At 36.9% G+C, this 26,872-nt stretch overlaps 1 protein-coding gene across 7 annotated transcripts in view; it reads right to left on the bottom strand.

Moving 5' to 3' along the window:
- Positions 1–757: 757 nt before the first annotated feature.
- Positions 758–26,872, bottom strand: part of ARFIP1 (ARF interacting protein 1) — a 45,104-nt gene continuing 18,989 nt past the window's right edge. For 4 of the 7 annotated variants that reach the window (XM_082051870.1, XM_082051873.1, XM_082051869.1 and 1 more), the window contains 6 exons: positions 24,571–24,666; positions 23,029–23,138; positions 18,029–18,250; positions 14,457–14,614; positions 11,301–11,475; positions 758–2,028 (listed from right to left, as the gene is read on the bottom strand). In XM_082051870.1, coding sequence (XP_081907996.1) covers positions 1,873–2,028; positions 11,301–11,475; positions 14,457–14,614; positions 18,029–18,250; positions 23,029–23,138; positions 24,571–24,666 — 917 coding nt within the window. In that variant the 3' untranslated portion in view covers positions 758–1,872. The remainder of the gene's footprint in view (positions 2,029–11,300; positions 11,476–14,456; positions 14,615–18,028; positions 18,251–23,028; positions 23,139–24,570; positions 24,667–26,872) is intronic. The other 3 variants (XM_082051871.1, XM_082051872.1, XM_082051874.1) reach the window with 2 other exon arrangements.

Genomic DNA, 26,872 nt, shown 5'->3' with positions numbered 1-26,872 from the left:
GAGAGTGTTCCGTATGTACCCTTTTCCTATAGTGTTCTGAAAGCTGATATTCCAGTTGCAGTCAGTAGGTTTGCATTCTTCATCCCTGCTATAATGCTGCTATTTGCATTTCCTAGTCAAATGTAGAGTCATACAGTTAACTGCTTTCTTGCACCATCACACCATATGCATGCCAAGTGGAAGCCAACAGCTTCCTAAGAGTTGTAAACTTAATAAAACGTCCTTTAAAAGTTCAAGTCAAGAATTACAATATACTGACAGATTTGTTTCACTATGACTTCACATTCAAGTTGAACTTGCACCCTGTTAAATCATCCTGAAATAAGCGTTACCACCTAGTAATGCTTTACCAGAAATTCTTGGCCAGGGGTATCAACTAAGAATAACAGGACTATGCTTTCACTGCAGAAGCTCCATTCTACTCTTAACCATCACAAGTCAAGAAGTTTGACTGCAAACACCTTTAATATGAATACAAAATTCACATAGGATATACATTCTGGGGAATGTATATGAACTATTACAAGAGATTCTGACAGAACAAAAACATAAAGAAGGCTCTGTCAGCCCAAGAATGTAATGAGGAATGATTAAAAAGTTTGATTTACAGTTACATTACAGTTGTGTTAAGCACTGAAACTTTAAGAATGTCAGCTGAAAGGCATTTGAACATACAGTACATAAATCATACAATCCACACCGTTTTAAGTAACATATCTGAAGTATTTCATTTTACTTAACAGAACACAAAGCAGCGTAACATGTGCAAATGAAGACTCCAATATATTGAATTTTAAATGTCTATGATAAAATTGACACCATTTTACACAGAAGGACTGAACGATTGATGGAGAAATTAAAAAAGTATCCTCCATGTTACTCCCATTACTGAAGTTTGCTTTCCAATTTAACAGAAAAACCATTCTGGCCTCTGTCAAAATCATGTCTGTCCATGAAGGTTAACTAAAAGCTTTAACTTGCTCTAAGTGTACAATGAAACAGTATTTTTACATAGTCTCCTTCCCCTTGGGGGGAACTGACAAACCATTACGCAAAGGGTTCTTGGATTATGTACACTGTTGGAAAATACTATCTTATAAAAAGGCACATACCTGTGATTTAAGGCTAGTACGGTATTTGTTTCATAGAGAAAGTAAAATTTTAAATGAAATTAGTACACTGCATGGTTGGCCTCAATCAGCAAACCACTTGGTGCAAAGCAAAAATGTGTGCTTAGAAGCCTCAGACTGACAGTGATTCTTGCTTTAGTGTTTTCTTTTTTGAACCTATGATGGAAAGGTACATCTTTTAAAAAGACATTTGCTGCAATTCCACTAGTCAATGAGCCATCTGCTACTGTTGCCTTATATGCAGATATTGCATATAGGCCTTATATTATTAATCTGCAAAATATTCTTTTAACTCTCTCCTTTTTAAAAGTCATACGAAAATTACTAAAGACATTTTCTATATTCATCTATAAAATATCAGATGTCGCTACAAATGATGTAAACCTCCATTTGGAAATATTTTGACTAGCCACCAAAATGACCAGAAATCACAAATATAATTTGTCAGTGCAAATCTATAATAGTTTTCTTTCCCTTCCCTCCCTCCCCTTCCCCATTACAGAAATAACCACCAACCTTCACATACAAAAGGAGTGCTCTGTATTTGAAATGACAGAAATTATGTTTGGTTACCTTAAAGTCACCCACTTTCCCACCAAATTCAGTTTTACAGTATTATAAAAGGGGAAAAAATTAAAGCTGTCTGTGCAAGAATCACTACAACAGTCCTTCAACCCCAACCCTTAATTATTATAAGATTTAACGATTTTATGTTAACATTGGGTCCTCTTCTCTCATCTGATTACTGTTCTTCAAGCCAGGATGGGGCATCTGCTCCAGGAGTTTTCAATTTGATGTGGAACTGTTTAAGTGTCTGTTCAAGCTGCTTTTGATTCCCGGCAAAGTATGCCGCAATGGCATTGTGGAACAGAACAAGCTGATTGTGCAATACCTTAACCTGCAGGCAAGGACAGAAATGGATTAAGAGGAGGCAGATGTTAACAACATCACAGGTCAGCTATAGAAAAAAAAAAAAAAGTATTTGAGATGCTAAGACTTCATACAAGTTTATTTAATACAAGTTAAAAACCACAAATCCAAATTTCAAAATTCTTTAACATTAGGGCAATTTTGAGTTTTCATAAGGTATGCCTAATAGTCAATACCAACTCAGTATGCATGGATCAAAGCAATTCATGAAACAGAATATTATCAAATATCAAACACTTGATTACAAGCACTTGTTTAATTGAAATTAGATGTCAAACCTCTGTTTAAGATACCCACCTGCAGACCAAATAGATTTCTGTGAGACAGTACATGACAAATGCATTATCTAAGTATACAGTTCATTTATTTGCCCCCCCTTTCAGAGCTGCCGTTTTCCAGCTCACATATACCCAAGTTAAATGAAACTGATGTTTTTTTTTTTTCCCAGCAATATTTCTCATCCCTCTTCTGTAACACCAGATTATTTACAGAACTTGGTCAATACCTTGACTACAACATCTGTGCGAAGTAGTCATGAAACACACAGGTCACAGCAGTAATCAAGACTCAGGGAGAAAAGCAGAGGAGCAGCTGGAGGGCATCACTGTTACTCTCCTTCCATCTGGTCTATGATGACAAGCCATAGCATTGATGAAGTCAAAGCTGAACAAATGTTATGTTTCCATCCCAGCATAGCAGTAAACTCAAAGTTATGAATGATGAACAGTAGTATGCTAAAAAAAGGCAGCTGCCCATCTTCTCTCGCAGCCAAAACCCGCCCTTTTGGTTCTTGAGCGTGTGTTCAGCCCAGCAACACCTCGCTCTTCTGTCAGAGCCCGAATCCCTACAGTGGTGACCCTGTGCCTGTTTCCAGCTACAAGACCCTGAGCACAGCAGCATTTAGCCAACACACAAGAGAACAGAGGAACAGGGCGGCTGATGGGTCCAAAGGGAGAATGTAGTAGTCAGCAGATTTAGCTTTCTCTGCCCAAATTGTGGATCACTGCCCTGTCTGTCAGCACAACCCACAAGGAGAAATCTACTCTTGTCATGCTAGGAAGCAAAACTGTCCTTGGGCCAGGCTTGGCCTGTGCCTACCAGCTGACCATGCTTGTTTCAACAGGTCATCTGGCTAACGTGCTTTTCTGAAATGCATGCGACTCAATATAGAGATCCTTTATTGCCTTAATTTAAGAAAGGATCTCCAATTTAAAAAAACAACATGTATTAGGTATGCTGTTACAACAGAAAAATGTAACATCTATGCTATTACACAGAAACGTAATAATATACTTTTAAAATACAATACTTTGAGAAAAAAGGGCTGAGCATGCATGCACGTGCATGTAGATGTAAGTAAAAGTTTAGCAGTAAAAGTTGACATTTTTTAATGAGTATACAACAAATTTTTTTACAAATAGTCTCATTTCATGAATTAGATTTTGCCCATGAACTGATGACTGTACAGACCTTTGTATCCTACTTGAGTGATAAACTCTCTTTGATGACACAAATTTTTTCTAAGTTGCTCCGACAATTTGAAAACTGGTATTCCTGTGTTTTCTCCCCTAATAATTCAGGCTAATTTAAACTTAATAGATGTGAAATAATAGGCTTTTTGCCTCATTAACAGTGTAAAATGGTAGGTTCTTCCATCAAAAGGATCTCCAAAAAGAAACATGAGAGAAGCAGGTATGGGTACAAAGGAATCTGCAGTACACATCTGATCTCAGCAAAGTCTTTTTCATTTACAGTAGAAGACTTCACCAAATTCATGAGGTCCAGACACTTTAAGGGATGTAGAATATAGCTAACTACACTTGTTCAACAAACTTACAGTTCATCTTTTCAGATTAAAGTAAGATGGCCTCTTTCAGTTCACGTGGGAAAAGTAGTATATATATATATACACATATATTTTTTGTATCTATAAAAATGTGTATTTTAATCTCAAAAATATTAAGTGACACAAGTGGAAAATATCAGAATACCACCAAGAGTTTGCTTTTAAAAGTCAAGAGCAAAACATTTAGCAAGTAGAGTTGTTTTTTTCTTGAGCAGATTCTTTCATCATTGACACACAAAGTTTCACACAGTCCAAGCTAGTTCCAGCACATTATTAAAATGCCACAAGAGTTTTATTCATACCATTTGTAGGAACTCAAATAAAACAAGGGTAATTGATACACTGTCCCAGCCCAAGCTCATCAATTTGAGGCTAAATCAGTACTTCCTTAGGGGTAGCTTTTAACAAAGCTTTTGTGAACTGCCCTGAATTCTCCTGATAATTGTATAAATTCAGTCAGGCCCAGGCTTCAAATACATGTGCACAGACACACACACACAGGAATTCACAATGTAGAGGCAGATGATTTGGGCTGAAAAATGTTTTGTTTTGGTGGGGTTTTTTTTGAGCTACCAGAGCTACCTCTTTGCATGAGGTTCAATCCCCACACCAGAACTACCCCCTCATAGTCTAAATTTCATGATCATTATCAAACTAGTTGCAGAGATTCAAGATGTTACAATTTCCGCTCTCCTCCTTCAGAAGCTAATTGCTAAGTGAATCCCAAAAGTGATGGTGGGATTTTTTATCCGTAGCTACATTCAGGCAACTTTAAATTTCTAGAAAAAGACCACTTAAACTGCCTGACACTGTACAATGAAGCTCTACAACAAAGCAGCAGCCAGCTAAGAGAAAAGTGAAAAAGCTGGAACATCTCAAATCACCTGATGGCCACTGCAAAACCACCTGCAATCACAGCTAAGAACTGAACGACATGTATTCACTTAAAGCCAAGTTCAAACCTAACCAGTTTTCCCATGAAAAGAATCTCAGCCTTGCCCACTCCTGTCTCCAGCCACTGATTCCCACTTCCACACTGTTTCACCTTAGCCCTCTGTTGGCAAAACATTAATGCAGTTATGTAGTCAGTTGGATCAGATCTAGATTAAAACTAACCAGACAACAATGTATTTGCTTTAACCTGCATCAGCTCCCCAATCTGATTCTCTGCACAGCTGCAAAAACACTTTTGTAAGCACAAGAAAGCAGGCAACGTGTGGGAAGGGGGACAGGGGAAGGAGGGCAGACTATTAAGGGACCACTTTTTTGTGCAGCAAAGCCTTGAAGACCACGGTGTTAAAAGCCAACTCTTCTATTCCAGTGAATAAGCATTTGAAGATTCATCTTTCATTAAAAGAATCTTAATGGTATGCTGCTAAAATACAGATTCCAGTGTATGACTAGCACGCCTGTCAAAAAGCCATCATATTTTACAGTTTAATATAATTTAAAATCACTGTTCCTTGTTAATTAATTACATACATCTATTTGTTCCTAATTACTAGCAGAGTAAGCACTCCATAACAGACTTGGCAAAACAAAACTGAAGTTTGTGGATAAGCATAAGAAATGGGCATGCGCTAAACAGAAGACTTAGATTTCATATACAGAAGGTACTGTAGGTTGAATTTGAGTTTTCACATTTCCTCTGGATGCTCTTAACATTTCATTTCTTTCTGAATGTTGTCCTCTTCCCTCCACCTCCCTCTGAACACTGCATTTTCCATGGCACAGTGAATACAGATTTCTTTATATCCAACCTCATTCAGTTCTTCAGCCAGAAGAACTACCCCTGTTCTCTCTTTCTGTTACTTTGTTCCTCCTCACAACCATCAGAATCCTCTCCCCTTGTTATCTTCATCTGAAGTTACTTGGTCTGAACAGTTATTTCATCTGGGTTTCCATTAGACTGCATATTGCTTTCATTTGCAGAGGAAAGCATTTAAACACCAAACTCCTGAAGCACAACTCACAGAAATGCATTCAATTTCTTTCTTTACACAGAGAGATTTGACATTTCTCAAGTGCATACATGAATAACAGTTCTTCCTTTCTCAAAATAATGCCTTTTCAAAAAAATTTCAGTGGCAGAAATCTTTAAGCTAAGAACAGTACACCATCCCTATTAAAAAAAGTTATCTATTTGTAAGCTACAGATTTTGATTGTAGCTATTCTTATCACCCAATGCCACAAATTTCTACACAACTCTGCCAGCTGGGGATAGCCCTAACTTCAAACCCAGGCACTATAATGAAAGTGAACAGAAATCTTGTATATCTTGGTTTTACAGACAGAAACTTGCAATCCCAGCTTGTCAAGGTTTAAGGCAAGGTGGCAATAAACCATGGCAGACATTCCCTGTTATCCCCTCACTTCCCGCCACCCCTTTCCTTTAGATGGGAAAGATGATTGGAAAGATAAGAATAAAGGAAAAGAGACTTCAAGTTGGAGAGTTTTAAAGGATTTTACTAATGCTACTAATAGAGAATATATATACAAAATATACAAAACCACTCTCAAGTGCTCAATGTGGAGTTGGCGTCACTCCAGCAGCAGAGCTGGGTGTGCAGAGCTGGCGGCTCCAGCAGGTGCAGCTCAGGCCCCTGGAAGTCATGGGTGGGACTGCACAGCAAACCGGAACCTGGTTGCAGGGATGCAGGGCCTGAGGCCTGTAGGTCACAGGCAGACAGGCAGGGTCCTCTCCTGATGCCGGCCATGGTCGAAGAGAGAGTGACCCTCGTGATCACCCTCTTATGTAGGGGGTATGACAATTATGGGATGGAATACTTCCCTTGGTCAGTTCTAGTCACCTGCTGTATCCACCCCTCCTCAAACACGCCCCTCTCACAATGGAATGTTGGAAAACTTCTGTCTTTCTTGGCTACCATAGTAATAAATCTAAACATGAGCTTCTTCAGCATTCCGCTGGTCTCTTATCAGCACCAAGTACAGCATCCTAGGAAAAATATGCAGGCTAAAGCTCAGAAAAGTACAGCCACCTATAAGAACTTAGCTGAAAGAAAAATCACTAAAAGAGAACCAGTCTTGTTTTTAACAAAACCAGGACACAGCTTTACTGTATCACAAAATCACAGAATGTTAGGGAATGGAAGGGACCTCAAGAGATCATCTAGTCCAATCCCCCTGCCGGAGCAGGAACACTTAGATGAGGCTACACAGGAACGCGTCCAGGCGGGTTTTGAATGTCTCCAGAGAAGGAGACTCCACAACCTCCCTGGGCAGCCTGTTCCAGTGTTCTGTCACCCTCACTGAGAAGAAGTTTCTTCTCACATTCAAGTGGAACCTCCTGTGTTACAATTTGAATCCATTGCCCCTTGTCCTATCATTGGTTGTCACTGAGAAGAGCCTGGCTCCATCCTCATGACACTCATCCTTTATATATCTGTAAACATTAATGAGGTCACCCTTCAGTCTCCTCTTCTCCAAGCTAAAGAGACCCAGCTCCCTCAGCCTTTCCTCATAAGGAAGATGCTCCACTCCCTTAATCATCTTGGTTGCCCTGCGCTGGACTCTCTCCAGCAGTTCCCTGTCCTTCTGGAACTGAGGGGCCCAGAACTGGACACAATATTCCAGGTGTAGTTTAATTCTCTGAACCTTTGGGGGCTTTTAATTGAAATATTAACATATGAACCCAGGAGAAGAGGTACAAAGAGACTGCAACGACAGAATGCCTTTTTTACTCTAAACATAGGGCCAGCTGGATTATGGCTGTTTGGTGACATTAGCAGCAACACAGATCAAACAGAGCCCACCAGCCAGTTAAACTGCTTTGCAGTGACAGCTTGAATCACCTCCCAGTTTTCCATGCTCTGCTCATATGTCATGCTTAACCAAATATGGGACAAAACTTTTGAGTGGGAACATAATTGAGTGCATTTAGTGGAGGCACAATTAGAAAAGAGCATCTATGATTCTGTTTTGACATTAATTTGTCAGGCAAAAAATATACAATTCTTTTTAATGTTTAATATTGGTCAGACTGTAAAAACATTTATTGAGAGATAATGAACTGATTTATCTAATCTAAAATTAAATCCCAAATTGCTTAATTGCTTTGCTATGGTGAGGTTTCATTACACAATTCTGTTTTCAACACAGAAGTGATAATAACAACTAAGCTTGAGACTACACTGTACACTACATCCTGCATCTATGTATATAAAACTTGAAGTCAAAAGTTTTACAATCTGCAACAGAAAAAATTATACAGCTACCATAACCATTTTCCTACCTAAAAAGGCTTCTCTAATCAGAATAAATATTAATTCACATCTGGACTCACCACCATGATAATATGTATTAATAAAGTTGATGATTAGAGATTTGCATGTTCTAGTAAATCATGAGTCTGGCAAGGCCATGCCTTGATACAGCTGCTCAAATACTAACCTTCATTTGCCTTGTATGCAATAAGCCTGCAACAACACAGGCCTTCTAAAACAGGCTACAAAAAGGCCCTTTGTGAGAGACTGAGTAAAACCAGTATTTTGTTCATCTGATCTTCCTCTATTTTGATCTCCCATTCTATTAAATGGGCACTAACATGGTGCTGGGGACAGACACACAAAATGGCAAGTTCCCGTTACTAAGGATCTAGTATCAGTATAAACAGTATAATCCCCAGGACAACTGTATCAACTTAACAATATCAAAATTGCCCTTGGGAATTCAGCATCATATCTGGTCTTCAGTTTACCCATTCCCTAAAACCGTGCTACTCCCACAGCAGAAGGGGCTGTCTTCCTCCTTCTTCCTGTTAGGTGCACGCTGTACTTCTAGCTGTTTAGATTATGCTGGATCATAGCAATGGTTACAATGTACCTTTGGAAAAAGTAGAACATCTGAGATTATCAAATCTAACTGAAATTTAAATCTAGTTCTTATACTCTTGATTCTATACTTATTGAGTTAAAAATCCTTTAAAATCTAAAAAGTAGTTGACTTAAGAGCAGTCACATATTTTGTATGCAGCTAAAAATTAAAAGTAATGTTTATCATAGTAATGTAGCTGTCTGGCAAATCAATTGTGCATTCCAATTTCTTAATACTACCCACAGGACAAGTATGAGGTCTAACAGGAGCTCCCCTCCGTTGACTTTAATGAAAAAAACGGTTGATACCAGCAAAACAGATAAATACATCAGACTCGAAAGAACATCATCTCTCAGATAACCACTGCCTCCCTCTACGCCCCAGGAAACATTCTGAGCAACAGAAGAACAAAAACTAGCAGATACCGATGAAAGCTGGGGAAAAAAAAAAGTGCTCCCAAAATGTAAATTTAGGATTGGGATTACATATTGTTTACTATGGAGAATCCTATACAATAAATAGAAACACTAAACTTTACAAAATTACATACACCCTTCACTAAAAATTTTGACATCTCTAGTGTCAAAACTGAGACATGTCAATTGATGATAAAAACTCTTAGCCATGTGAAAATCCCCACTGTATTAACCTAAACAAAAAGGCAGGAAGGAAAAAACAACCTTTTTCAGAAGTAAAATTTGTAGGCTGTGACTGCTAACAGGATGCTTCATCTAATTCAAGACTGTCGCTAGGAAGACAACTTCATTAGTGTTCCCTAAACTATCCAATTTAGTTTTTTTAAAAAACATGGAAACTTTTTTGTACAATATGGATGTAAAATGCTTTCACTCTGGAACTTTACTATCTCTATAAATATCAATTGATCAGTCAGCTGTACAGTTAATGCAAACCAAGGGGAAGCCGGGCACATGCTATTTTCAACCAATTTGAACTTCAGCATCAGAATTCCTGTACAGGTATGAACTGCAAGGATCAAACTATTTCAACACAAGTACATTATATTAGTAGGAAACAATTTACTAGAAGAAGAAAAAGGGGGGAAAAAAGAACGACCCACCTTCAGTACATCCATTTTCAACCTAGCATAGTTTTAAAACTCAGTTATAAGCATTTTCTAATTTAAGCATAAGTATCAGCATTTAGATTACACTCCAGCTTGTTCAAGAAAATTAATTTCAATATGGAGTTTTTCCATTTGAAAGTTAATGGGCTACAAGTTCAGCAAGAACAACAAACACCAGGGCCATACCAGTTTTTAAACTTCTGATGATCTGGCTCATCAACTCTTAACATGCTGTGTGATTCCAGACCCCTGGTCCTAATGCAAATGCCTAGATGAAGTAAGAGTGCTCAGGAGCTACATTTTTAGCATCTATTGTTTTGGAAACCAAAAGGTTTGTTGATTTTCTCCACTTCTTTTCTTTTCCTCATCTGTTGACAGTTCATTTCTTCCTTGTATCCAATCTTTATTCCAAGTAGCTGATACAACTGCATATGTTACAATTTACTCAATAATTCATAATAATCAGTTTTAATTGGTCTAGCTTGTCCCCATGATTTTCCCTTGAATTTCCTTCTTCTATACAAGTAGTATTGTTTGCTACTGTTGTCATTTGGGGCCTCTCCTGGATTGTCTGACAGGCAGCTGTTACCTACATTGAGATCTTTAAAATATATTAATTAATCCATACTGAACATGTTAATCCACTGCTAGACGTAGACAAAATGTCAAACTACTATCTTTTATATAAGTTTTGATCATATCCCTCCCTCTGGAGGCACAGGAAATACTAGCCATAGATTGTTATAACCATTTCATTTACTATGAGTATGAACAAAAATAAGATATTGAAAGACCATCATTTTTACATTTAATTAGAAACAATTTAGAAGAACTTGTTTATCAAAGACAGCACGGTTTAAAAGTGTGTTCTGTATGGCAATTCTGGTTTTGCCTGGTAGACAGAATAAGAGGGATAAGAATTCCATCATTAAGAGGGTGCAGATTAAATGGTACGGTTAGAACAAACACATACGAGAAAAAAAAAACCCTTTAAACCAACACTTCAAGAGCCCTGTTTAGAATTAAGAAACTATAAGGGCACTAATTATAGAAAGTTGTATTTTGCAGTTCAAGTTATTAGTTTGAAGAAGCTTCTTCACAGTTCTCTCTTTCTTTGTGCGTATCCTCCATGACAGTGTTGTCAAACATAAGTATTACTTTGAATCTTAAATCCGTATTTATATGACTCATGGTAACATTAGATGCAATAAACTGGAAAAAACCTCCCACGTCAACAAGAAATTTACTGCCCTATTGTTTGCCATTTGCAGCTGGAGCAGCTTGATTAGGGACCTCTAAGGTTGCCTGTTCTAAAAGTGCGTCCTCCAGTGATACAGCAAGAACTCAGAAAGTACACCTTACTTTCTTTGCTCGCTCTATTTTTAATTTAAGATATATAAGAATTCAAATATTTCTAGCAAAGCAGAAACTTACAGGACTAAACTCCTAAGCATAACATCAGAAACTGTAGCTTACCTTATTTTCTTCCAAAAATTTCAATTTGATGGATACATCATTACGCATTTTGTCGTATTTCTCTTTATGCACTTGAAACAGTTGTTGTGACTGCTCAATCTTTGGCAGAGTGTTTGCATCACGAGGGCCAAGATTCAGCTCTTCTAGGTCTGTTCGATAGGCATCATATTCAATCCTGAGAAGGAGGAAAGGCAAAGTGTCTCAAAACAGACCTCACAGACAGGGCCAAGTACAATAGAAGATGAACAAAACAGTCAAGTACAGAAAAACACACAGAGAAGCTTTTTCCCCCACCCCCCCATACATCAAGCAAAAACATCCTTAAGTACATTGTATAAAGCTGCCTCAACAAGAACCGTCCCTCTTCCGTTCCTGTCTCAGCCACATGCTCTGAGTCCTCCAGTTTGTGCTGCTTCAGTGGTCAGAGCCTTTTCTGGGACATCTCAGCTTATTAACCCAGATAAAACTAGTTGGTTTTCATTTTTGTTTGTTTGTTGGGTTTTATTTGTTTGGTTTTGTTTGTTTGTTTTTGGGGGCATGGGGGTGGGGTTCAGGTTATTCTTCTGCTATTGCATCAGTTCCATGAAGAGTTTTGCCAAGAGCAATAGAAGCACGAAGAGCGGGACATCGCCTTTCAGCAGATGTGTGAGCAATGGCTCAGTTCTACCAAAATCTGTCCCTAGGCTTCTTCGGCAGCCTCTGGGCTTCTCCGTGTGCTTTTACTGGAACAGCTCTAGAGCTTTTCCACAAGAAGTTTTGCAAGAACTTGTCTGCTCTATGGATAAATAGGCTGCAAAAAGATGATGCATTGTTTGTATGATACTGAAGGCCTATCTTATTTTCCTAGGGAAGTTTGACTCCCTGGATCAATACCACCACCAATGGAGATAAGGGAAGAGATAGACAGAAGGTTAAGACTAACAGCTGGGTGGTTAAGCTAACTCTACACCAAATGCATATATCCCACTTCTAGATAGGACAGATAAAAAGTATTTTCTAATTTACTCTTGTTCTCTCCAAATTATCTATCCTGGATACTACTAGCAAAACCAGAATCGATGTTATGGTATAGACTCTTGCCTGCAGACACCCAACAACGTTTTAGTTGAACCAGCTAGTCTTCATACACCACTATTTATTAAAAAGTTATAAACCTCCTTGATATCCTTCCATATTGGAATGTAAATTTTTTTTACATGAACAAAGATGAACCAGTCATACCCTCTTTCTCATTTCAATGGGAAAAAAAAAAAAGTCTTAAAAGTATTTTTTAATACAGAAGCTTGAATATTGATAGTTTTGCCTTCAAAACCATTAAGCAATTATTCTTTTCAAGAAAGTTTAAGTTAAGCTTTCTATTAATCAATGTTTAGCATTTATAAGTGGGAAAAACACCTATGGAATGTTAGCAGTTTAAAGACCATACCACTAAATTAATCTGCTTTGCAGTGTTAGATACAAGTCTGACAAATGTTGGATCCTTGCCAGGTATACCATTTTTATATTTTAAAACATTATTGCAAGTGGATAAGAGAAATATAGAAACAAGCTCTAGCTTTTTTCTTCCTCTTATGCAACGTGGTCCTTTGTTCACAGCCATTCAGCACTTGACCAGGTGAAGCAACAGGCAAGAGACAGAAATGCCTGCAGGTGAGGGGCAGCCCTGCCCAAAGCCTCACTGCTCCTCCCATACTTCTTTGTAGCTTTCAGATAATGGAACCCAGCATGTGATAGATGCCAATTTTAATGAAACAAACCAAGCTATTCCTGGCTTTTCAAATAAGTTTTCTCATAGGCATTTCTAAAACAGGAAACAAATCAGGATTAAAAACTGGTTACAAACAACAACTTTTCAGTTGGCATAACCACTCCAAAAGAAAATACCTCACTTTCAGAGGTAAAAGGAGTTATAATATTCACAGGGCTCTTTCTGATTCTCATTGCCACTATGATTCCAGCTTTATTTAAATAACTTAGGACTTAATTCCAAAAAGGAAACAAACCAGAGTTGATCGAAGAGGAGAAGAGGCGAATGCTGAAGTGCAATTTGGGACAGGGAAGAAGAGGTACAGAAATAAACGCACTAGACTGCCTATGTAAGTGTAGAAGCTTTGTAATTGATTTGCCTTACTGAAATAGCAAAATACTAGACATCTGTAATGAACAGGAAGGGAAAGTAATGACATTACTTCAGGAGGGAAGAGCCATATATTGAAGAATGACTCACACTAACAATATCAGTAGATATATTTTGTGTAAATTTTCAAGGGGATACCTGGAAAATATGTTAACAGATGGGGTCTTTTTACATTTAAATGTAAAAAAAGGAATACTTTATATTCAGAGTAATTCTGCCTTTTATGCCTTCTGAAAGTTTACCTAGATATCTAAACAATAACTTACTATTGTGCTCATAAATAAAACATTAGAAAATAAAAAATAAAGGGGAGGAAAGAACTTCAAAACTCAAACAGTTTGCAATTTCTGACCTAAGAAAACCCCTCAACAACTCACAAAAAATTATAGACGTAAACTAAATCTTTGGCAAATTGAAAGAAACATACTTTACGCTATTGAGTCGAAGTCAGAATGGAACCAAGCATCAGAAAGGACTGCAAGTTCAAACCCTGGCTTTAGAGTACTGTACCATATCCAGAAGTAACGTTCTCCAGGGCAGGAAACCAATTAGATAATATTCACTCCCTAAGAAATGTCTTTTTTATTTTCCCCTTTCTGACTTAGCCTGCAACTTCTACAGAAAAACTCAAGTATGAATTGCAAATATTATGCATCAACAGAATCATGAGATTAAATGTTTGTCAAATAAATTATTTCACTTATTATAATGTAGTTAAATAAAAGGATTAATCTTGCACTGTTCGCACTGCTTAGAAAGCCACCTGAATCTAGCAGGCAGGAAAAAACAGCTATAATTGCTCTTAGATACAGAACAAGTAGAACAGAAAGTTTACAAAACACTTGAAGATATGGGCAATGAGGCAGTTAACTGTAAATCCTAATTATATGAGAGTTTTGTTATACTTAGAAGGTTTTTATCTGACAGGCTAGTCACTCAAATACAAGGACTAAACTGATACAAAGTCTCTTTCCTAAAGAGTAGTTTGTAATGAAAATAGCTAGACAGAGAATAGCTACCTGGCACTTTCATACTGTTTCACAGTCAATAAAGTATCCTCAATTGTTTTATTCACCAATGTAGTCACACTGGCAATAAAAAAGTTAATAGCCCCGAGAAGAGTTTCTCCATTTTTAGCTAGAAGTTTCTGCGTATCTGCATTGTAGCCAAACTCCTCCTATAAACAAAAAGCAGAGAAAACAAAACTGTAGATCATTTAAAATCATAACATTCATCAGCAACTATATAAAAAAAATACAAACACAAAGATGTGGGAGCTCTCTCACTTCTGTTTGGGGATGGTTATGATTAAACAGATAGGATTTCAATACAATATTCAGTTCGCAGTTCTTACAAAATCTGTCTAACATCAGTAAAATACGGTTTAAAATTTTGTTACCACACATTATGTTAAATTCTATTTAATAACTCCCTTTTTTTGTGTGTGTGCACTTGGAAGACTTCAATGTTACTTAAAAGTAAGTGCTAATGTAATCTTTACATTGTCATTCAGCAGAGTTTTAATCCAGCATTTAACATGTGGTTGTTTAAGTAATGCTTAATACAGAGACACCACTACATAAAATATTGTAATATAACTGAATTTACAAGGGTACACAGAATTAATTAGCTATTAAGTTTTATTCTTACATTCTGGAAAAGAGCACTGCAAAAAACCTCAACATCTATCACAGTTTAATAGGCTGTAAATAACTGAAGAGCAGAGCATTATAATGGATAGCAAATAAAAATGATAATGTAGCTCAGCCATAAATTTTAAAGGGACAAGGGCAAAATTATTTCCAAGGCATTTCAGTCACATTTGGATATATGTTTGTGCATGTCTTTGTTAACAGCAGTGTAAGCCCTGACCAGGGTTGCAAAGATTTTCCTAATGCATGGATGCCAAATGAGTCCAATTATTATATTTATGTCATCCATATGGCATCCTCATATTCCACAGATGGGAGTTCTCACAAAAGAGTACAATCTATGTTTGTAATAGCTGTAACACACACTAGGTTCATATTTGGAACTTGGTTCTTTTTAGGCTTGCACATTGCCAACAACTGACTCAGAAGTGCTGTATTCTCCCAGTTTCCTTTCATCTGTGTAGAACACAAACAGCAAAGCCAAGTGATATTTTATGTTAACATTAATGACTTCAAGAGGGTAGGGTTAATGGGCAATGAAAAGGGAAGAAGCCTCTAGAAAATGAGGTGCAGTGGAAGTGGGCAATTTGAGGGAGAAGAAAAAAGAGAACTTAGGGCAAGTTTTCATGAGCAAAGCCCTCCAAACACCCCCTAAAGTTTTGTCACCTTTGCTTTGCACAGCTTGCTTGTGTGGCAAAAGCAGCCAGCCAAATCACTACAGATCTTGCTGAAATCAAACTAAGTCTTTTTCAGCTGGTTTTGCTCTAACACTGCCAGCTACACAGTAACACAAGCACTAGGAGAGGGAAGAGGCAGGAGCACATGCGCAGAGCCCACAGCCTGTCCCTTACAGCAGGGCTCAATCCCATCTCTCTTCCCTCCTGCAGGCAAGACTGCAAATAGTTATCCAGCTGGTCCTCTGACCCAGATCATTACAAACCCAAATGAACAACGCTACCAGTTCAAAGGAGGGGGATAGGAAGGCTGGGACTGCAGTGGCCTGCAGTACTAAAACATGCTAGCTACCAAAAGTGTCCTTCCACTGGTTCATACAGTTTCATACAAAAACTTTGAGTTTTGTCCATGACCTCTGTGAAAACCTCTTATAAAAGAGACAGGAAATCCTTTCAGTATCAAGAGTTTATGCTCAGTTCATACTCCATGCACAGGTCAGTTAAAACTGGAATTTATCTGTCTATATAACTAGAGGCACATGAGCCTGGAACCAGGAGTTGTATTTGTATCCAAAAGAAAAACAGCAAAACATTCACATTAAGTAATACCACATTAAAATCTCATTTTGTTAACACGTATAAAATATTACCTTAAGAAGTGGTGTTGGTTTTGTTTTCTTTTTAAAACTTAAATATTGTTATCATTTTAAACATTAACAACTAACTGTTCAGAAATTTTACTTTTAGTCTTGCATAAGTGTTAAGAGACAAGAATGCTATCCAAACATCGAAGAATAGGCCAGGCTACAGATGGTAACAAAGTACAGATTAAACAAAGGGGGAACACAAAGAGGAAAGAGGCAAACATCAGGCAAGTGTCCAAGAGGCAAAGGTTAGATAACTTTTATTACAGCAGCAGAAACCTTTATTTGATTTTCATCAACAGCCCCATTCAATAATCTACACACGAGATGAATGACTGAAACAAATTCCAAGACCAGTACAAGATGCTGAAAGAACCTGAACAGTATTCCCATTAGAAGTTACAAACTGTTCATGGAAAAAACCCATTCATTAAACAAGATCATGACACCAGATTTAATCCAAGTTCCAGAAGAAGCACCCAGCTTCAGCACATACTTCATAACAACCACTAAGTTCTGCCACAAACCACATGCCTGTATTTGTGTCAAGAGTAAACTCATGATTAAATAATCTGCTAAAAGAAGGTTTTAATTTCTTAGCGGCTAGAAGCGCTCTGCTTTCATGAATTTTCATCTGTCGGAATGATGTGCTCCAGTGCAGGAGTCTCACATTTTTCAGCTAGCTATTGGTTAAGGTTCCTCTGTGCAAGCATGAACTCCACCTCCTCCCTGAAAACTCAATGGGAATATGCAATCATGAAAAAGGGAAGAAAAAACAGAGATTAAGTTTAATCATCACAAAGGTGATTTGGGCAGCTATATTTTAGGGAATCATTAAGTTCTTCAACACTGGTTTTCCAAAGGATCAGTAGCAGTATCAAATTGCTTTAATTTCATGAATACGGAACGACCAATGTAGAAGCAAGTCAGCTACCATGTTTTGGACACAACACCCACCTTCTCTTTACAGCAGACAGTTTTATTACCAATAACAAGAAATAGCAGTGTTACATAAACTTCTAATCCAAAGAAACATAACAGCCCAAACACAGACCTCTAAATATTGCCTTTCTTGCTCAGAAATTCCAAACAATGTAAGAATGCAAATTAGTCCTATTAGTAACAAAATTTGCATTAAAAAAAGACTTTGAGATGAAATCTCAGTGCTTGAATATTCTACAGAAAAATAATTTACTCAAATTCAATGTGCACAAGTGAAGTAATATGTCCTATTCTACTTACTCCCAGGCATATTCCCCAAAGACATCCTGTAATTGACATGATGTAACACCCTGGAGCAGTTCAATGCTTCATTACAAGCAAAAGAAATAAAATGCATTTTCTATATAAATGAAAGTTGTCAGTTGTCTAGTCCAATCATCAACTAAAGGCAAACATTTAAGAAACAATAAAGAACTACAGTAATTTCAATAACTTCCTACAGTTTTAAGTGAATTACATAATCTTTTAACACAAAGAACATGTAATATACTGTCAACTACAACGTTTAGTAAAATAGCTGCTAACTACTATATATATTAATATTATATACCCTGCATGAGGCATTTAGGCTTATCTTCATCTCTGCCATTTTATTTTTTTAACACTATAAATGTCTTACATGAAGTTCCAATGATTTCAAACTCAGGTCAGCAAATGCGTCTCCAAGTTGCCTTTGGGTATGTACCATCTGGAAGAGTTGTGTGGACAATGTCTGTGCCAGTCTTAAGATATTTTCATATTTTTTCTTGTTATCTCTCAATATATCTATTTGAGCTTCTAGTTCCAGATCTACTGTTCTCGAGCCACGACCCAATTTTTCAGAGATGATCTGACGTGTACACTGGGGGAAAAAAATTTAAATTATAAAGAATCACATATATTCAAGACAACACAGCATACACCCATTTTCAGCTTCAAGGGACATATAATTACACACAATTCTTTCACAATCACCCCTCCCAATAGAAGTTTGCACAACAAACTGAAAAAACAACACACTCTTTAGAAGTTTATCAGGACTCAGCAAGAAGAGCTGGACAAGTCTCAACTCCTACTAAGCTGAATATTCAAGTTAGCAAATCAAGAGCATAACTAATTGTTTCTCAAGTAAAAGAACACCTATCTCGTTTTAGGTTTGGTGAATCTCATTAAGTTAAAAGAAGCAATTTAGCCCAGTGCATTAAAGTCAGTTAAAGAGAGCATTACTAGTTCTGCATAAAAATATCTACTCAGTGATCTTTTGGGCTTTGCCTACCACCATCCAATTCCAGATTATCCATATTATGTTTTCCAAAAATGTTGTGGTTTTGGTTTTTTGTTTTGTTTCTTGTTTGGTTGTTTTTTGGGGGGGCGGGGGGGGTGGGGTGGGAAAGAGATAAGGAGGTGATGGTCTTCAGCATGTTTTTTAGAGCTGTCTGGGAAACTGGGAACTACTACTACTAAAATGCATTTCTCATTATTTATACATCCATAAAATGGAGCTGGTTGTCTCAGAAAGACTTACTAGTTCCTTTTTGTCACAAGTCAGATTCTTAATAGATTTGGAGTTCATTAACACTGTAAGCAGAAAACCTCTTACGAGGCTGTAGACGCTTTCACCCTGGCAATGGCTGTCGCAGCTCAGGCTGCTACCATGTTCCACTTATCTGTGACACCTTCTCTGCCAGAGATTTGAGCCCAACTTGGCAGTGAACCTCCCAAGATACACATTGGGGTTTCCCTTACTGAGACACAGGAGAAGCCATTTGCAAAGCAGATGTGCAGCAAAGCCATACAATATCTCTATGAAAACCAGGATTTACTGTTATAGTAAGTTATTTGAAGTTAATCTGTGGTCCCAAGAGATGAAGAGGTAATCAAGTTACACATATGAAGAATTACTGCTAGAAGTGGAATTACAAGGAAATGAAATTAGTACATTAGTACACAAACTACTCTGAAGGGACGTAACCTAAGTGCAAAACTGCTATTTTGTTAGATGAAATAATTCCAAAGCCTATCTTATATCACATTCCCGAAATACATTACAGCACTAGATTCCAAATGCAAGGCCTTTAGTTTAATCCAGTCTTTAATTACGCCAAAGGAGATACACATTTCACCTGCTAGCACTTTTACAACCTCATCATAGACAAAAACTGAAAAGACTCAAAAATAATCAAGCAGAATGAGTTGGTCATAACTCAAACTTTAGATTAGAAGGTATGGACTATTTGGGCTACTTCATTAGATTCAACCAATTAACAAGAAAGAGCACAGCTAATCTAGAAAACATTTGTCAGTCAAGAATCAGAAGTTTGGGAGAGTATAACAAATTGTATCAACACAGAATACAACTTTACTACCAAAGTCTGCAACAGAAATTGCAAAATACAGCTTAGCAATGAGTGTGATCAGAGCATAAATAAGCATTTCACTAGGAACTATGGAATTGATGGACAAATTTTGGCTATTTTCCCAAAAAGCTGGGACACACACTTCCCTATGGAAATGCAAGAGAAAAATCTGAATCATGGGAAGCAGGAATAAGGAATTATTTTCAACCAAGGAGTATTTGTTTCAGAAGTTACAGCAACACACCTAAAAACCCTGGCAGTGACAAGTAAGGGAAAACTAGTAGCTGGAAAGACACTGCATACTTTGTTAAACTGAGATGTAGTTAAAGTTGCACACTGAGACCAAACAAGAATAGTTGAGAAAGAAGATGCACCTGTCTATTTTGATTTACTCTCTAGTACAGACACACAAGTCTCTGTATATTCTCACTATTACACACACAAAATTCCACACGTTAATTCCATTTTGCTTTGTTCTAAAAGCGTATCTGTCCTAAATACAACAACATTCCTCAAAAAGTAGTAACACAAGGCAAAGTTTAAAAAAAACGTGCTCTCTCTCAAAAAAAACCCATGACACCAAAACACACTTAAAAGAAATGTATTTTAAATTGTGTGTATATCAAAAAATGAACACAGACATTACTAGACCTGTCTCAGAAATAAATATTCCATTAAATGCAGTAGCCTAGTATTAAAAAGGCGTGTAAAACAGGTATATTTTTTTTCCACAAAGTTTAAGAACTCGGATGAAAAACAAAAATACAAGCTTTCTATTAGAATGCTGAAAGTCCAGGAGAGTCAGAACTTTGTGTGCCTATGTCTTTTTGCTAAACTGAAAATGCCCTTCTCATCCAAAGTGAGGAAGTGGGGGAAGGGAAAAATAACAGAAAAAGCTCTTGACACTAGATTACGGAAAGAAGGGCAATATCTTCTGATGCTAACTCATTATTACTAGGGAGCATAAAATTGAAGAGAGTGAAGAGGGACAGTAGTTGCAATGGCAACAGTATAATCTTATCAAGTTAAGGGAAAAAGTTAAATACAGTGTACAAAAATTAATGGTTAGGCTGGACAGAAGAGCAGCTTTAATCTCCTGTGATTTGCAATTGGAAACGGTTTCTTAAAACAGAAATAAAAATGGGAGATTGTCTCTCACAGAAATATGTAGGGGACAAAAAGCAAGGCACTCAGAACATATGAAGGCATACTTATTCATTTATTCACAGATGGGTATGACTTCTTAATGTATCCAATAATTTGATTTCACAACTCCTGATACAGACACTCTAACAGAGGAACTACTCATCTCAGATTCCTAAAGAACCTCCCAACAGCAAGTTTCCCCACTAACTCCACTTGCAGATTCATTTCTGGTACACTGAATAGCATGGTTTTCAGCTCAGAGTGGCTTAACTACTGACTTCCCTCCACTAACCACTTACTCCTGCCCTTTATTTCCGCATCTTCTAACCTATGATCAGTCAGCTATTATGAGATAAGGAGAAGACTTTTTCCACAACCTTCCTGATGGGAACCAAAGCAAGCCAGTATGTCCACAAACTGAAATACTGTCCTTAATCAAATTAAATATGCTTTTCATATGTAGCCTACATATAAAGTATATTCGAATGTGTGGCATCTCCAGGGATATTTGCATAATACTCCCTCAACTCAGAATGAATTCATAAGCTCTCTCTAAATAATCCAGTTCCTCAAAAAAGCCATACAAGAAGTCAGTACGTGACTCTAGAAAGATCATAATTGACCTGTCTCCTTAAGCATGTTTGGGAAACAACTTCAAGCTTATAGATTTCAAGCAAACAGATTCACTTATTTTTCTGATAGTGCTAGTCTTTGCTTGCTATGCCATAATTGGTGGGATTCTGGATTTCAGGGAAGGGGAGGTTTAAGTCAAGAATGAAATATAAAAATCCAGACTTTGCAAAGACTGTTGCCAAAGAAATAATGTTCTAAACAAGGATCTGCGACCACTTTTCCCAGCATTTTTCACTAGCCCTCTGGCTACTGCCTCACATAAGTGGGTTCGCAATCATTCTGCAATTGAGACAAGGATTTTTTAATTTTGTTTTCTAAATCAAGGCACCCAAAAGAGAATAAGGTCAAGTCCTCTCCTATTTAGTTGTGGTATAGCAGATTCAATCTGAAGAATCAATGTTTCTTAGACACAGAATTTTAAAGAATGGCTTCAGCTGAATAGCACATATTCTGATTGGAGTACAGCACACTCCAGGAGTAGCTGACAGATTTCTGCAGTTGGTAGAAAACTGAGATTACATGAAAAGTAGAAACTCTAAAAGCTGTTCAGACATAAAAAAGATGCAAACTTCTGATTCTAACACAAAGAACAGAATAATCATTTACTAGTGGGTAGAATATCTCCATCCCTGCTTCCCAACCTCAGAGGGTAGGAAGTCCTCATCTAGACTTAAGAACACTGGCAGGATTCAGACCTGTGTTTTACAAGGGACATTTTTTCACAGATTCGCCATTTCTTCATGGTTTGATCTAGATGCCACTGATGCACAACCCACCTGTCCACACCTCTGTCATTTAAGTTGAGGGCATAACAAAAAGCTATTTTTCAAAACTGGTCTTTGTTTTAAACTCCTGATAGTATCCTATTTCCTGACAATTGTTCCTTACCTTTAGGCTTTTTAGTGAGAGTCACTTCTGGCAAACTGTTTTGCTTTAAGCACCTTTTTAAAATTCTTTTGTTATTATTTTAATTTCACCAAATCCCAACTGATCACAAAGCAGCACCATGGGAGAGTAAAACACACATGAATTGTAGTAACACTTCAAACACTAACAAAAACAATTAGCCAAGACAAAACAAAAACATCAGAATAGCGATTAACAAGTTTGGAACGTGTAGATGGGCCTGACTTTTTTCCATTAGCTAAAATTTTATTTTATCAGCAATCAATTCAAAGATAGCAATAATATTTAATATAAGCATTAGTGCTGAAATCTGTACGTTCTGTATGTTGAGGGGGACATAACGGAACATTCTTTACCTTAATAAACCAGTAACACCTATGAAAGATTTTCCACTTAAAACCAGGTCTTTAAAAATGCTCACAATAATGCTACACTTGGAAGAAAATGAAGCCTTCCCTATGCATTCTTGCTTATGCTCACTGCAACAACAGATTACTTTCATGCAGTAGTACAATACTTGGAAAGCTTCAGTCCAATCCAGTAGCAAATTCATATCTGGAATACACACATATAAACACACAAATGTCTGCCTGCATACCTTGTAAGTGTTTAGGCTCCACTTTCTCACCAATTCCAATTTCTCCATTGCTGGATTCTTCACTTCATCTGCTAACACAACAGGTCCACTCTTCTGTTGAGCTCTGCCCCCTGTATCAGACAAGGCAAATCTTCAAGGCCTTGGGTTTTTTGTTTTAAGGAAACGTATGGAAGATTTGTGCAATTGCACATGTAAAAGCAGAGCAAGGTGACAGTGAGAACTTAAGATGAGTATGTAGACTTTCAAAATCAATTCCAGAAAGGAATCATTATTTAAAAACTGTTCTAAAGAATACATAAATCTCAGTATTTCACATAGTAATAGGCTCAATAAAGCTTACCTGACTGCACTGAGTTTCACCAAACAACATTAAAACATCTTTTGAGGCATGTTTATCATTTAATCTGTTTTAAAATTCCAAGAGTTGAACATCCTCTTGGATATAGCCAGCCTAAAAGTCTGTTTACAATCTACAGACCATTAAATAGCAACTATCGGCATAGAAAAACTGTTGTCACAGAGGACAACTAATAAATTTCAAAACGGGTTTTTTTCATCTTTTCCAATCCTTTCCAGAAGATGTGTTCAGCCAATATCTAACTTATTTCAGCTTATTAGCTCATTAGATTAGGCAAAATTAATTTTACAAACCACCAATATAAAAACAGCAAAGAAAGATCTAAAGCAACAATTAAAATATCTAGGGCTAATCGCATGCTATGTGCCAATATTTAGCATTTTCCAGCTAGTTTGTTGTATCACATGGATTCTATGTTTTAATTTTAGAAAAGCATTTCCTAGTGTCCTAAATAGAAAGAACTGCAAAGCATTACCACTTCTTAAGCAACATTTTTATTTATTCACATACAATTTTGACTACTCCTGCCTCTAATGCCTACTGCTACTTACACAGTCACCTGAGCCTTGCCAGGTTATTTCTGTAAATAATTTTGGAAAAAAAGTCTATACAAATGCCTCAAGATACTCCTTCAGCATCAGGCTCTACTATATTCTTTATGTATTCAAAATGCTGTGCAAACATTAAGTAATTAATCCTTCTCAACACCCTTATGAGGTAAGTGAATAGGTTTTCTCCTTTTATATAGGAGGAAACAGACAAAGATGTTAAGTAATTTGCCCACAGGCACAAAATGAGTCAAGTCGCAAAGCCTAGTTTGGGTGTTGTGAATTCCTAATGGCCACCTCATATTCTATTCTACTGGAATATGTGATCATTTTGGCAAAAACTACCAAAAGCTTCAGCTTTAACCTTAAGAAAAGATTTCGCTTGCTCCCATTTTAGCTACTGCTTGTTATTATTAATATTCAGTAATTATTTGTAAAATTTTACAGAGCAAAAAGCAGCATACAGAAAGGAAAGCAGAGGTTACTTTGTGAACTGTTAAAAGCCAGAAATGAGAGGCACCAAAAAACCCCAGAAATCATATTTGCAACTAACAGTAAATAAAATTATTATAGACATGGAGAAGTTAGTACAATGTCAGCAGAGTCAAGGGTGTTATCCATTCAGTGCTATGATACCTGTGGGAATAATTAAATCACAACCTTGTCCAGCCAGTCTGCTAGCTGCTGCACTGCTAGGAGATATAACAGATGATTTGGGTGATGCTGAGGAACCTGAAAAGGGGACATATTTAATCATGAAAATCCATAATTTTCCCTAGAAGGCAATGTGCACTTTTACACAGATTATTTTTTTTTCAATACGAAGAAACATTTGCTTCAGCAACACATTAAATAGAAGCATTCACAGAAAAATTGCTGGAATTTCTGATGGAAATGTTTTTTAAGAGGTGCAGCTGTTCCTGTGAGCCTCTCCAAGTTTTCATGATTTAATGTTTTTCTCTAGGTCATAATGCCAAACTGGTTTGGGTTTTTTTGTTTTGTTTTGTTTGTTTGGGGGATTTTTTGCCTTTTGTTTTATTTTGGTTTTGTTTGTTTTTGTAAGAGTAATCAAAATACAACTGACAGCTTCATCAGTAAAGTATATACCATCAACAGAAAATTCCATGATATTTATTATATACAGCTTCCATGGCTGATACCTCCTTTTTCAGGATTAGATAGATTTCACTGTGCACTTTACTTCACAGCATTGAGAGATGAAATAAGCTCTGAAATCTGTGCCAATTACAGATATACTTGATTAACATCTCTCCTAAGTCTGTGTAAACACACAGCAATAAACTACCCTGAAGATGGTATGAGCCATTAGCTGTTAAGATGTGTAATCTCCTTCCCAAAAGAAAGATTTCACAGCACTTGCTTGTCCTCTTTAAAAACAAAACAAAACAAACCCAGTGTTAAATGACCTGCACTATGTGTGTTCTATGAGCTGGTTTAGGATTATGCTTTTTAGAGCTTGGTAACTCTTTCATATCACATAAATGTGCAGCAGCATTCTTTTTAAGTTTTCAGTACTTAAAAACCAACCAAACATATTAGCTTTTTCTCTGTAGTGATGAGTAATCAACAGGGGGCGGAGGGAGGGGCTGTGTGTGTGAAGATTTTATTACTTTTTGCTGAGAAATTCTGAGATACTTCAGGGCTGACTGTGTGCTGGAAGAAAAGGAAACCAAACCTAAACTTCAGCAGTTTCAACAAAATTTAGTTATCAGTAGCACCCAAAATATCACTCAAAGTAACTGAATCAGCAACCAGCTTTTGCCTTTTAAACACACTACAGACCACTGCTAACATGGGGTACAATTCATCTCATGATTTGGATTCAGTTGTACCAAAAGTACAAGATTGAAAGACACTTGTTGTGTCCTTCTGTAGCAAGAAATTGCATAAGAGCTGCAACTGGATTCATCCAGGCATAAAAGTTTGACTGACTGCGAGATCCTGCTGAAGGCCTAAAGACTGAATCACTTCAGCAAGCGAGCTAAGACAAGCAGTTTAAAAATCCTTATCATTTGAACAGAGCTATTAACACAGCCTTACGTGTGCTTCAGCATTCAACATCCCACAAATCCTAAAAGCCTTTCTCCTCCAGTATTGTTTAATTTGAGTGTCCTTATTAGGGCATCATTTTTTAATGCAAACAGAAAACAGAATTTTTAGAAACAAGGCAATCGTTCTACTTTTGTCCACAGTTTCCTAAGAAGCCTTAGTTTCTACCACTTTTCCTCCCTTTCTCTGATTTGGTTAGAGCATTAGGAAAAATATGAAGAAAATATCCTTGGAAGAAAACTGTGATATCTTAAGTGTTTAAAAATCACATGTGCAATGCTCATCATTTGGGTACTTAACTTACTAAAAAACATTTGGATTTCAAACATATTAGTGTGGCCTGAAACACATCTTAGATACTTTTCCCTTTACGGGCTAATGCACTTTAACAGCTGCAGCAGTTATCTTGCTAACAGAATATAAAAAGGCAAGATTGGTGAGCAGTTCGCCCAGCTTTTAGCTAGATATTCTGCTACTTTCAAAGACTTAAAGAAATCACAGCATTCACTCTGTAATATAGGAAATGTACAGCATGTAAATCACTTGTTTTCATATGAACATCCTACCAAACAGGAAATGCAGTAAAACAGAAATTAAATCTATAACTACAAAGAGATTTATTTTCACATCTGTTCATTTGAGATCAGTTCAAACTTTTCAAAATCAGAAATTGTTGAAGCTACATAATTCATTAAAATATAACTTTTACTACTATATTGTGGCACTGTTTTTAAATGGAAGACATTGACATTACTGGCATGTTTATCACTTTGTATTTCTCATTGTTTAATGCTAGCTTATATTCTCTAAAATAAATATTAATACTTGCATAGTGAATTAAATATTAATTAACTACAATCCTCCTGCT

Source organism: Streptopelia decaocto, assembly GCF_964273445.1.
Source record: "Streptopelia decaocto genome assembly, chromosome: 4".
NCBI lineage: Eukaryota > Metazoa > Chordata > Aves > Columbiformes > Columbidae > Streptopelia > Streptopelia decaocto.
The sequence above is the reverse complement of the archived record's forward strand: the minus strand, read 5'-3'. Positions and strand labels throughout refer to the sequence as shown.